Source organism: Panthera leo, chromosome A1, assembly GCF_018350215.1.
Source record: "Panthera leo isolate Ple1 chromosome A1, P.leo_Ple1_pat1.1, whole genome shotgun sequence".
Classification (NCBI taxonomy): Eukaryota; Metazoa; Chordata; class Mammalia; order Carnivora; family Felidae; genus Panthera; species Panthera leo.
In genome coordinates, this window is record NC_056679.1 from 132,332,895 (window position 1) to 132,347,260 (window position 14,366).

The following is a 14,366-nucleotide window of genomic DNA, read 5'->3' on the forward strand; positions in this document are numbered from 1 at the left end:
CTCTGACTTAGCCAGCCAGGTGCATGACTGGTGTTGATATTTTTGGCTTCTACACTTAGCACAATGACAAATATTGACTAAATTAAGTATGGATTGTATTTATGATAAAAACTGTATCCCCTAATTTTTTTTTTAATTTTGAAATCATTTTTTAAATTTTTATTTTTTATTTTTTAAAATTTACATCCAAATTAGTTAGCATATAGTGAAACAATGATTTCAGTAGTAGATTCCTTAATGTCCCTTACCCATTTAGCCCATCCCCCCCCCCCACAACCCCTCCAGCATCCCTCAGTTTGTTCTCCAGGTTTATGAGTCTCTTCTGTTTTGTCTCGCTCCCTGTTAAGACTCTTATGACCACAGTGTAGTATGATACTAAGACTCAACAAGAATAAGGCAGGAAAATGCACTAATACATGGAAGTTCAACAACACACTGAAGAACAATAAATGGGTCAAAGAAGAAATCAAAAGTATAATAAAAAAACTACTTTGAGACAAACATAAATGGAAAAACAACAACCAAAACTTGTGATAGCAGCAAAAGCAATTCTTTCTTTAAATTTTTTTTAATGTTTATATACAGAGTGTGCACAGAGTGTGCACATGTGAGGGGTGGGGTAGAAAGTGAGGAGGAGAGAAAAAATCCCAAGCAGGCTCCTCACTGTCAGCACAGAGCGTGATGTAGGGTTCAGTCTCATGAACCATGAGATTATGACCTGAGCCGAAATCAAGAGTCAGATGCTCAACCTACTGAGCCACCCAGGCACCCCAGCAAAAACAATTCTAAGAGGGAAGAGTACAGTGATAAATGCTGACCTTACAAAAAAAGAAAGATCACAAATAAACAATCTAATTTTGTGCCTCAAAGACCTAGAAAAAAAAGGAACAAAATAAGGCCAAATTTTGTAGGAAAAATAACAAAGATCATAGCAGAAATAAATGAGTGAGAGACTAGAAAATCAATGAAAATATCAATAAAATCAAGAACTTCTTTTTTGAAAGGACAGGCCAAACTGACAGAACTTTAGCTAGAGTAACTAGGAAAAACAAAATAAAACTTAGAAAAATATAGTCAGAAATGAAAGAAAAGACATTACAATTGATAACCACAGAAATACAAAAATCATTAGGCACTAGTACAAAAAAGTATACACCAATAAATTATATAAGGTAGAAGAAAAGGAAAAATTCCTAAAAAAAGTAAAAACCCAAAAAAAGTAAAAACTGAATCATGAAGAAATAGAAATCCTGAATAGACCAATAACAAGTAAGGAGATAGATCAATGATCCAAAACCTCCCCAAAGAGAAAAATCCAGGGACAGATAAATTCACTGGTGATTTCTACCGAACATTTAAAGAAGAATTAATGTCAGGGCACCTGGCTGGCTCAGTCAGTAGAGGATGTGACTCTTGATTTCAGGGTTGTGAGTTCAAGCCCCATATTGGGTGTAGCAATTACTTAAACATAAAATCTTAAAAAAAAAATGCCAATTCTTAAACTCTTCCAAAAAAATGAACAGCAGGAAACACTCCCAAACTCTTTTACAAGGCCAGCATTACCCTGATAGTAAGAACAGAAGAATACATTCAGAAGAAGGAAACTAGAGGCCAATGTCCCTGATGAATATAGATACAAAAATGTTCAACAAAATAGTAGCAGAATGAATTGAACAATACCTTAAAATATTCACAAACCATGATCAAGTAGGATTCATCCTTAAGATACAAGCATGGCTCAACACATGCAAATCAATAAATTTGATACATCTCATTAAAAGAATGAAAATTAAAAACCATGAGGATCTCAGTTAAAAAAAAGCATTTAACAAAATTCAACATCTTTTTATCATAAAAACTTTATTTATTTATTTTGAGAGAGAGAGCGCGCTTGCGAGCAGGGGAGAGGAAGAGAGAGAGGAAGACAGAGAATCCCAAGCAGGCTCCATGCTATAAGCACAGAGCCCAACATGGGTCTCAACCTCACAAACTATGAGATCATGACCCGAGCTGAAACCAAGGGTCAGATGCTAAACCAAGTGAGCTACCTAGGTGCTCCCTTTTCATCATAAAAACTCTTAACCAAGTAGGTGTATAGAAGGAACCAACCTCAACATCATAAAAGCCAGATATAATGGGCCCACAGCTATATTATAATCAATGGTGAAAAGTTTTATGCTTTTCCTCTAAAATCAGGAACAAGACAAGTATATCTGCCATACTCCCACCACTCCTATTCAACTTAGCACTGTAAGTGCTAGCCAGACCAATCAGGCAACAAAAAGAAAGACATCCAATTGGAAATAAAGAAGTAAAATTATCTCTGTTCACAGATGACATGATCTTGAATACAGAAAATCCAAAAGACTCCACCAAAAAATGGTTAGAACTAATAAATTCACTAAATTACAGATAACAAAAATCAACATACAAAAATCAGTGGTGTTTCTCTACACCAGAATAATGAACAATCTGAAAAAGAAATAAAGAAAACTATCCCATATACAGTAGAAACAAAAACTATAAAATAATTAGAGGGGTGCTTGGGTGGCTCAGTCAATTAAGTGTCCAACTTCGGCTCAGGTCATGATCTCACGGTTCCTGAGTTCGAGCCCCGCATCAGGCTCTGTGCTAACAGCTCAGAGCCTGGAGCCTGCTTTGGATTCTGTGTCTCTCTTCCTCTGTGCCCCTTCCTCACTTGTGCTCTGTCTCTGTCTCTGTCTCTCAGAAATAAATAAACACCTTAAAATTTTCTTAAATAAAAAACAAATAAACAAAACTATAAAGTAATTAGAAATAAATTTAATCAGGGGCACCTAGCTGGCTCAGTCAGTAGAACTCGTGACTCTTGACCTTGGGATCATGAATTCAAGTTGTACATTGGGTTACAGATTACACAAAATAAAAAGGTAAATTAAATTAAATTTTAAAAATACAGAGGTAAAAGAACTGTATACTGAAGGAAATAAGAGATTGATAGAAGAAATACTGTTAAAATGTTCAAACTACCCAAAACCATCTATAGGGTCAATACAATTCCTATCAAAATTCCAACGATATTTTTCACAGAAATCTTAATATTTGTATGAAATGACAAAAGACCCAAAGATTGCCAAGGCAATCTTGAAAAAGAAAAAAGCTGGTGGCATCACAACACTGGAGGCCATGGAAGAGAACAGGGAACCCAAACACACACAAGCACACACACACACACACACACACACAAACATATACATGTGGTCACCTAACATTTTAAAAGGGTGCCAAGAAAGAAAACCAAAGCAGGAGGCATAACAATCCCAGACTTCAAGCTATACTACAAAGCTGTAATCACCAAGACAGTATGGTACTGGCACAAAAACAGACACTCAGATCAATGGAACAGAATAGAAAACCCAGAAATGGACCCAAAGACATATGGCCAACTAATCTTTGACAAAGCAGGAAAGAATATCCAATGGAATAAAGACAGTCTATTCAGCAAGTGGTGCTGGGAAAACTGGACAGCGACATGCAGAAGAGTGAACCTGGACCACTTTCTTACACCATACACAAAAATAAATTCAAAATAGATGAAAGACCTAAATGTAAGACAGGAAGCCATCAAAATCCTTGAGGAGAAAGCAGGCAAAAACCTCTTTGACCTCAGCCGCGGCAACTTCTTACTCAACATGTCTCCGAAGGCAAGGGAAACAAAAGCAAAAATGAACTACTGGGACCTCATCAAAATAAAAAGCTTCTGTACAGTGAAGATAACAATCAGCAAAACTAAAAGGCAACCACCAGAATGGGAGAAGATATTTGCAAATGACATATCAGATAAAGGGTTAGTGTCCAAAATCTATAAAGAACTTATCAAACTCAACACCCAAAAACCAAATAATCCAGTGAAGAAATGGGCAAAAGATACGAATAGACATTTCTTCAATGAAGACATCCAGACGGCCAACTGACACAAGAAAAAATGCTCAATATCACTCATCATCAGGGAAATACAAATCAAAACCACCATGAGATACTACCTCACACCTATCAGAATGGCTAACATTAACAACTCAGGCAACAACAGATGTTGGCAAGGATGTGGAGAAAGAGGATCTCTTTTGCAATGTTGGTGGTAATGCAAGCTGGTGCAGCCACTCTGGAAAACAGTATGGAGGTTCCTCAAAAAATTTAAAATAGAACTACCCTACGACCCAGCAATTGTACTACTAGATATTTATCCAAAGGATGCAAGTATGCTGTTTTGAAGGGATACATGCATCCCTGTGTTGATAGCAGCACTATCAACAATAGCCAAAGTATGGAAAGAGCCCAAATGTCCATCAATGGATGAATGGATAAAGAAAATGTGGTATATATACATATATATATATATGTATATATATATGTATATACACACACACACATACATATATATACATATCTATATACATATATATACATACATACATATATATACATATATATACATATACATATATATATACACACACACACATACATAATGGAGTATCACTCAGCAATCAAAAAGAATGAAATCTTGCCATTTTCAACTACATGGATGGAACTGGAGGGTATTATGCTAAGTGAAATTAGTCAGAGAAAGACAAATATCATGTGACTTCACTCATATGAGGACTTTAAGAGACAAAAGAGATGAACATAAGGGAAGGGAAACAAAAATAATATAAAAACAGGGAGGGGGACACAACAGAAGAGACTCATAAATATGGAGAACAAATTGAGGGTTACTGGAGGGGTTATGGGAGGGGGGATGGGCTAAATGGGTAAGGGGCACTAAGGAATTTACTCCTGAAATCATTGTTTCACTATATGCTAACTAATTTGGATGTAAATTTTAAAGAATAAAAAATAAAAATAAGTAAATAAATAAAAATAAAAAATAAAAGGTTGCCAAGAATACTCAATGGGAAAAGAATAGTCCTCCATAGTAAATGGGGTGGAAAAAATTGGACTGCAAAAAAATGAAACTGGACCCCTATCTTGCACAACTCATAAGAATTAACTCAAAATGAGTTAAAGATTTAAGCATAAGACCTAGAAGAAAATATAGGGGAAAAGGATTTTCAACATCACCAATCATCTGGGAAATGCAAATCAAAACTACAATGAGATATCACATCACACCTGTTCGAAGGGTTAATATGAAAAGACAATAGATTACAAAAGCCAGTAAGAAAGGAAAGAAAAGGGAACCCTTGTTGATGGGAATGTAAATTGGTATAGCCACTATAGAAAACAGTTTGGAGGTTCTTCAAAAAAGTAACAGTAGAACTACCATATGATCCAGAAATCCCACTTGTGGGTATACAGCCAAGGGAAATGAAATGACTATCTCAAATAGATGTTCATTGGAGAACTAATTACAATAGCCACAATATAGAAACAATCTAAGTGTCCATCGAGGGATAAATGGATAAAGAAAATGTGGTATATAGATCCACAAACACACACACACACACACACACACACACACACACACGAATATTGTTCAGTCATAAAAAGAAAGAAAATCCTGTCATTTGGTTCAACGAAGATGAACCTTGAGGGAATTACAAGTGAAATAAGTCAGACTGAAGACAAATACTTTGTGATCTCACTTATATGTATAATCTAAAAAAGCTGAAATCCTAGATACAGTAAGTAGACTAGAGGTTGTCAGGGACTAGAGTGTGAAGGAAAATGGAGGTATTCAAAGTGTACAACTTCCAGTTATACGATGAATAAATTCTGGAGGTCTCGTGTAGAGTATTGTGACTATAGTTGACAATACTGTATTGTATACTTGAAAGTTGCTAAGAGAGTGGATTTTGAATGCTCTCACCACACGCACAAGAAAAGGTAATTAATTATATGATGTGATGGATGTGTTAACTAACCTTATCATGGTAATCATTTCACAATATATATGTGTATCAAATCATCACGTTGTACACCTTAAACTTATACAATGTTATATGTCAATTATATCTCAATAAAGCTGGAAAAAAAAGAAAAAAGGAGAAAACACAAATTACAAATATCAAGAATGAATGGTGGAACATCATTATTCATATGACAGACATTAAAAAAGACAAGGGATTATTATAAACTGCATGATAATAAATTGACAATTTAGTTAAAATAGTCTAAATGCTTTGAAAGACATAATTAACAAAAAAAACTCAAAAGATTTAGATAATGTGCTATCCTATATTTAATTTAAAAACCAAATTATTAATCAATAATCTTCCCATAATGAAAATTCCAGGCTCAGATGGCTTCATTGGTGAATTCTACCAAACATTTAAGGAAGAAATAACATTAACCTTATGTGTACAAACTCTTTCAGAAAATAGAGCAATTTATATGACTAACTTTATTCTAACACTAAAACTCAATTCAATTTAATTTGTATGACTAACTTTATTCTGATACAGAACTCAACAAAGATATTAAAACTACAAACCAACCAATTTTTTAAGATTGTGCTAAAATAACTAGATATCCATGACAAAAAAAGGGACCTGAGTTGTTACCTCACACTACACAAAAAATTAACTCAAAATGGATCATAGATCTTAATATAAAAAGCTAAAAGTATAAAACTTCTAGACAAAAATACAGAAGAAAACGTTTACAATTTTGAACTAGGCAAAGACATTTTAGGACACAAAAAACACAAACCATAAAAGAAAAATTTTTTTAATTACACTTCATCAAAATTTTTAAATTCTGTTTTTTTACAAAATACCATAAAAAAATGAATGGCAAAAAACAGACCTGGAGAAGATAGTCACAGTCACATTATCTTTATATGACAAAGACTTTTACCCAGGATATATTGAGAAATCTTGCAACTCAATAAGAAGAAAACACCACAGTTAAAAAGAAAAAGTGGGAAAAAGATTTTGACTAGATATTCAAAGAAGATAATGAATGACAAATAAGTATATGAAAAGATGCTCATCATCACTAACATCATTATTTACCAGAAAATAGTTGCTTAACTAATTAAAATTACAATGAGATGCCACTGAAATGCATAATAATGGCTAAAATTAAAAAGACAAAAACAAATGTTGGCAAGGATCTTGAAGTAATCAGAACTCTCAGAGATTGCTAGTGGGAATGTAAAATGGTATAGAGACACTTTGAAAACCAGTTTATGATAGAGTAAACCTAACACATACCATACTACCAACAGTACCACCCAAGAGAGATGAAAGTATATGTCCAAACAAATACGTGTACGTGGATGTTCACAGCAGTTCTATTCATCATAATAGCCCCAAACTAGAAAAAACCTAAAATGTGGTAGGTGCTATCATTATTGATAGGGAATATTATTCAGAAAACAACAACAACAACAAAAACAACAACAACAAAGCTACTGGTACACACAACATGGGTGAATCTCCAAAGCATTATGCTAAGGGAAAGAAACTAATCACAAAAGAGTACCCACTATATAAGTCCACTTAAATGAAACTATAGAAAAGACAAGGCTAATCTATAGTGATAGAAAGTAGATCTGTGGCTGTCTGGGCCCAGAGAAAAGGTGGAGACTGACTATAAAAGGGAATAAGGGGACTTGTTCAGGTAATGGAAATGTTGATATCTTGATTATGGTGGTGGTTAAACAGTTATATACATTTGCCAAAATTCACTGATCCATACTCAAAATGTATGCATATTTATTGTATGTAAATTATACCAAAATGGTGTTTTAAAATGTACTCATGGGAAAGCAAACTCTTCCAGAAAATAGAAAACTTCTTCACTCATTTATAAGACTAATATTATTTTGACATCAAAACTAGACAAAAAGCATTAAAGTCCCAAATACAGTCTCAAATATTAAGAATCCCTCAGTGTATGTTAATCATTAGCCTTCTACTATGAAAGTAGAGCCCTAATCAAGCATTTAGAGACAACCTAAGTACTTGCAACAGGAGAAGGCAAGTTCAGATAAAAGAAAATAGTGATAAGAGCTTCCTAATACAGGTAGCCTAATTTACCATTTTATCATGAAGTCTGCCACATTTCTCCTTAAAAAAAAAAAAAAAAATCATCTCCTAACCAATCTTCTATATCCCTATCGGTAAGACCAAACATTGGTACTGATTTCCAAAAGCAAGGCCAATATACACCTGCAGCTTTTGCTAAAATATTTAACACTTCCATAAATTCTCTCAAAATCAGAGTTATAGTTCATTAAATCATGATTAATTAATAAATGGGTTAAGTTAATTAAAAGATTTATGATCTTAGGACCTATTCTTTTTTGTGAGAAAATATCAGACATGTACAATAGTAGAAAGAATGGCATAATGAACTCCCATTCATACATTTTCAAGATGATAAAATTCAAGATGCTATTCTTGCCTTATCTTTCTCTTTTTCATTTTATTTTCAAAGTAAATCTCAGACATCCTGTCACGTCAGTCCTGCGTATTTCAATATGCATCTCAAATAACTATGACAATTTTTAAGATCTTTTTAAGATTATTTATTCTTATACCATGTGGAAACATCAGACTTTTCTCAACATAAAGAAGTCTGGTTGAATTCTTGCCGCCCCCTTTCAACATCATAATTTTTTCAATTGCTGAAATCTATGGCAACTAGTTTATTAACAAAAAAAAAATCTTTCAATGAACATTCATTTCTATAAGGTTCATTAATTGCCTTTGGCTTATAGCTACATTACAGCTAGACATGTTACTTAAATATTGCATAAACCTCAATCTTTCTTGTTTTCACAAAGCCATGGAGAGAAATAAAAGTGGTCACTAATTCAATTCCCGTATGGTCCACCCCCCACCCCCACCAATAAAAGTGGTCACCAAGGCCTACTCAAGGAAAAATTTGTCCCATAGCTGTTTAAAATGGATATTCTATACCTACACAAGTATACAGTGGGTGCAAAACCATATTCTACACAATGTAAAGAATACATTGAAAATCTTCAGTCTAGTGATTCAATGAGGGCACTTCTCAATAATCTATAGTCAAATATTCTTCACTGTGATGAACCTGCAGATATTGTCATATCACTTACAATCCATCCTACTAAATGATACAAGTTATAAAAATTCAGCACACTCTAACTGAAAACTATACCTGATATATTTAACATGGCTGTTGCTTTCTTTCAGGAAAAATAGGGGATTGTATTTTAGTGATGCCATGAGTTGTGCCAGAGTTGACTTGCTAAGTTCCTTAAAGCTAAGCCCAAGATCTTAAAAACAAGTCAAGGGATCTCCATCCATGAAATAGATTTTCCTTAAGTGACCAAATAATAATTTGTTACATTGAAAAAGATATGTTAGATATATCCCGCCTCATTGTCTGGGGAAAAGGGAATAGAGGAAACTGACCCATTAATCAACTGGACATGGAAAGATAGCTGATTTTTAGTTTGTCAAATAACATTTTTAAATGGAAGAATTTCTTCTGGCTCTCAACATAAAGCATTTTGTAGATTCCCCACCTCCTCATTTTTTAGCAGTTGCATTATCAAACAAGAATTAGTTGCGAAATAAAGTTATTCCAGAGCATATAAATCTTAAAAGGTATATTGATACTCTACTTCTCTTTCATAATCTTCTACATAAGGTACAAACCATTCATCTTACAAAGAATTAGAAGGAATTACCCAAGAGGCCAAAAACAACAAAAAGGACTCTAGGAAGTCTGACAGAGAAGGTCAGTTAGAATCTTCATCTTAATAAAAGATACAAAGAAAGATAAACCCTCACTTCAGCTATTAAGTACATACAAGAATGAGCCTTACAATACATATGCTGACACTGACTAACTTATGACTGCATGTGGAAATGGTGCTCCCATACATACATAATTTATCCACTGTATGTTACTTGTCCTAACCTTTCAATGTAATTGAATCTAACGGAACCTATTAAATTCAGTGTGGTTGCATAAGATTATGACAGTCATTAATGAGCCAGAGTTTTAAGTGTGTTGAAGATAAACTGGTTCAGAGGCTTTCCCCTTTTGTACTCCTGCTGTTTATTGCAATGGAAACTAGAATACCAAAATTTTTAAGACTTCATTAAAACTGTAATACTGACTTTTCCTCATGTCTGAATCAAGTTAGGTTTAAACTTGCTAGTCACTTGCCTTTACATAAATCAACACTAATTTGGTATAATTTAAATTGCAATCTTCAAAATAATGCAACAGACTGACTCAATTTCACTCTCCACTTTGAAAAAAAAATAGCTGAACTACAGATTTATCTTAGGAATGACCTCTGAGGCAAGTGTATAATAAACATTCATTTCTATTTGTTCTTCTTTTCCCCCATCCATTTCTCTACCAAAAAAGTAGACTGTAAAACTTAAATCATACAAATGTCAGGAGTTCCTGCAAATAGGCTGCTTGTTTTACTTAAAACTGTTTGACTATCCTTTTACAGTTTTCAAATTTCTCTCCTTCCACATGAGCAGGCTTTTACATTTACTACTGCCTGTTGCTTGAAATAAACAAGTAAGGATTTTACTGCTATGTGTGTGTATTCGGGGGGACAGCCATAGGACAGTTTGGGTCACAGATTTATTTAAAGCAAATATTAAAAACTCCAGAGCCTCCTAAAAAGTGATGAAAATGATGTCTCACTGCTCTCTGTAACATCAGTTTTGATTATGTGTGTGTGTGTGTGTGTGTGTGTGTGTGTGTGTGTGTTTCAGTGACATACAAGTACACCTGAAAACACAAGTTACACAGCATCAATTGCACAAACTTTATGTCTGGAAAAGGTATGTTCACAGCTGTATGAAGAGTGAAAAGTCAAAGTAGACTTTATGGTAGCAGTGTCAATAGTGATTTTAAAATATATAGGTATTGTCACTTAATGAAAAAACAGATCACTTAAACAATTTAACTTGGAGGAACTAGGTGATGAGCAGACCATGCTAAAGATAAATTATTTCAAATACATGTAACAAAACTTAAGTGTGGTGCATTCACCACTCTAAAACTATGGGTCATTGAACCATAAAGATTATTTAACAAGTCTCCAGTTCTTAAGATGATTTATCTCAACACCCCAAATGATAACATTCTCTATTGAAATCAGACAAAAAGGCAGTAAAATACGGTTGAGCACAGGCGTTCCACACAGTAGTTATGAGTTGCTCAAAAGAGTGGAGTTCTAAAATTTATTTTGATTTTCTTAAACTCACTCACTTGTGACCAATCTCATGTGCAATGGTAAAAGCTGAACCCAGGCCAATGTCTTCATTAATGCTGCAGCTCCTTTCAGGCTCACACATTCCAGCCACAGAGGCCAAGCCTGAATAAACAGAAGGAGACACAAAGGGTCAAGCCAAGGTGTTTCAGTCTTAAAAAGCCCATACTTATAAATGCCTGGATTCTTTTTAATAACCTCCATGCACAGAAGGAGCAGTTGGCAAAAGGTTAACTTTCTAGTCATTTGCAAAATCACTGGGGGGAGTTTCACTTTGCCGGCTAGACATTAATATTTTTTGAACTGCAGTCAGTGCTGGAAAATGTCTAGACTAGGGGTTAGATTTATAAATTTTACTTCTGGTAACTTGGGACCACCTAGTAACTTGAGCCAGAAGAGGGAATTCAAGAAAGCATTTCTATTTTAACATTCTTTAGGCTGTAGAAAGCAAAATATATCCACATTATTTTTCTAAAGAGATCTGTTTAAGTTTAGTGGGTTCATAAAAATATACAAGCAACTTTTTAGTTACCAAAAAAAGGGAATCCCAAATAATTTTTTAATGACTTTTTTTTTATAAAAGCAAAAATGAATGATTCAAAAGAGAAAAAGGAGAACTGTTAAAAAATAGGTTTTGCATTTTTTTAATCTTCTGAAATCAGTCCTGGTAGTGATGCAACAGTGTCTTTTGGTATTTTAATGGAAAGCAAGTCTTTCACGCACTCAGTGTATTTATCCCTCTCCCATCCCCCTTCAATGCCTTAGTTTTACTAATAAAGCAAAAACTACAGTGTTAACTTGCTGATTTTAGTGAAATGTTATGTTTTCAAGGTATTCCTCCCTTGGGAATTTTGGCCTGTAAAAGCTTTCATATTTACTTCCAAATAAATATCATGCCCTGTGAATTAATACATAACTTTAAAACAGTGCTTAGAAAAAAGAATTTTTGTATGAAAGATAAAATGTCATGTGTCATAAGGAAACAGATGCCAAATCATATTTAACACATATAGGGATGACAGTTATTTAGAAGAAATTGAAGGAAAAGTAGAAAAAACATTTTATATTTTATATGTTAGTAGTCTACTATCATTACCCAAGTAATAATTATCTCCCCACAAAAAGTGGTTCAAATTCAATTCAATGAATATTTATTGACTGCAATAAACAATGTTCTATGCTAGGTACAATTTCCCAGCTACACTAATTTGGAATAGTAAAAGCTATTCAGCTAATATTTTTACTGACAAGAAAGTTCTAGAAATTGTTTCTCTGTACCTTCTAATATAAAATATGAACATAATAGCCACACTGGAACAAAGTTGAGGTCAGTGTTAGATTACCTAATAGACTGTTTGCTTTTCCTACTGTTTTATGTGGAAGGAGCAGGAGTTGGGAAAGAGGTTGATTTCTGCCTCTCTGAGTTATTATAAATACTAGTGTTATCTTGTAGTGTCCTTCTACTGACTTAGAAGTCTTGAGACCTGAAGAAGAGGAAGTAAAAAGAGGTACTAGTTGGGGCAAGGTGACTTGATTTTTTTTTGTTAATCAAAAATATTTAATCAATGTTACTTCCAAATTCCATTAAGAGAAAGAAAGAGAAGGAGAAGGAGAGAAAGAATACAAAAAAAGTTTGCTGTAGATTATCTGGCTTTAAGCTACTGAGTTCAACATCATCCATGATATTGGAAGAACAAAGCCACACTGAAAAATGTTTCTGTTTTGAGCTTTATGAAATTTGGCTAAAAAACAATTACAAAGAATAATTATTGTGAAATTAACATTTCTTCTATTTTCCAAAATATATTATTCCATGGGTTAGCTTTTTGCTTGTTGTTATTGTGGTTGTTTGGTCTATGCCATGTGGTAGTATTTTTCTCAATGACTCCCCAAGGTGTATTTGCAAGCACAGATTTACTTCTGTATCTGATAGAAAATTAACTTAGTTGTTCTACTAAAAGAACAACTTTAGAAAGAACATATTTGGGAAATAACTACTAGTTGAAAATGCAGAGCTTAATCTTAAGTGAAATAAAATAATTTAGATGTTATTTTTTACAACCCCTACAACTTTCTGTATTTCTATAAAATTGAAGTTGTCAAAGTTCTTACGTGTGACTGTGTTAATAGGGGTTTGATTACTCTTTGGGTCATTTAGATTTCCTCAGTTTGATGGCCACAGTTTGCACCCTTAAATCTACTTAGCCATGTAACAGTTGGTCATCAGAAGTACTAAGCAAGGTACAATATGCAAGTATTAGCATAAAACCAACATGAAAGTTGCCAGAATAACCACCCAAAAAGAAAAAAACCTGATAAATTCTGTACTGATAATATATTTTCCACATATGAAGGTCAACACATGTAAACATATGCACTCAGTTTTCACCACGACATAATACAAAAAATAATTTACAATGGTTTATAATTTGAAAAATAATTTATACTGAGCTTGAAAATGCATTGACATGTACTAAAGTATTATTGTATTCATTTGAGAAATTAATAAACTATAAAAGTTGGAATACATACTCGGGGAAAAAAAGAGATGTAGGGTAGAAAAATATCTTGAATCTACTTTGGTAAAAATAACAAGAAAAGTACAGGCAGTGTTATTACTAATATCCTAATAAAGAACATATCTCAATGTAAATAATCTACCTTCAAAAATCAGAATAGAATATGTGTATGTATATGTATACATATATACACATATGTATATCCTCAGAATATATATATACTAGAAAAATACAAGCTCTAGCTTTGAAGCTTAGTGTCCATTGTACCTAAAATTGATTAAGCACTTAGTAAATGCTTTATTGAATTTGAATAATAGAGAGGTTAGGTTAAACAGTATAATTTCTACAATAAGTAATAATACCAGTGCATTTTATAGTACTTCTTTACCAAACATCTTTCTTGAAATGATTTTTACAATATCCCTGCTGCATAAGGGCAGATACTGCTCCTACTTCGTAGATAAGGAAATTGGGGAACAAAGTCCTAAATGAAGAGTAAAGGCTAATGCAATGAAACTGTCAAAGCCAGCTGTTAGTTTCCAGTTTAGGGTCCTTTCCAATGAATTACATTGTCTAATTAACCTAAAAACCTAAATCTTTTTGAAGTGAGATCTCTAAGGAAAGACAGC

General features: G+C 33.5%; 1 protein-coding gene across 1 annotated transcript in view; it reads right to left on the reverse strand.

Moving 5' to 3' along the window:
* The window catches only part of ADAMTS6 (ADAM metallopeptidase with thrombospondin type 1 motif 6), a 295,715-nt gene that overhangs the window by 158,138 nt on the left and 123,211 nt on the right, over window positions 1-14,366 (reverse strand). The window contains exon 8 of the mRNA XM_042940219.1: window positions 11,218-11,323. Within this exon, the coding sequence (XP_042796153.1) occupies window positions 11,218-11,323 (106 nt within the window). The remainder of the gene's footprint in view (window positions 1-11,217; window positions 11,324-14,366) is intronic.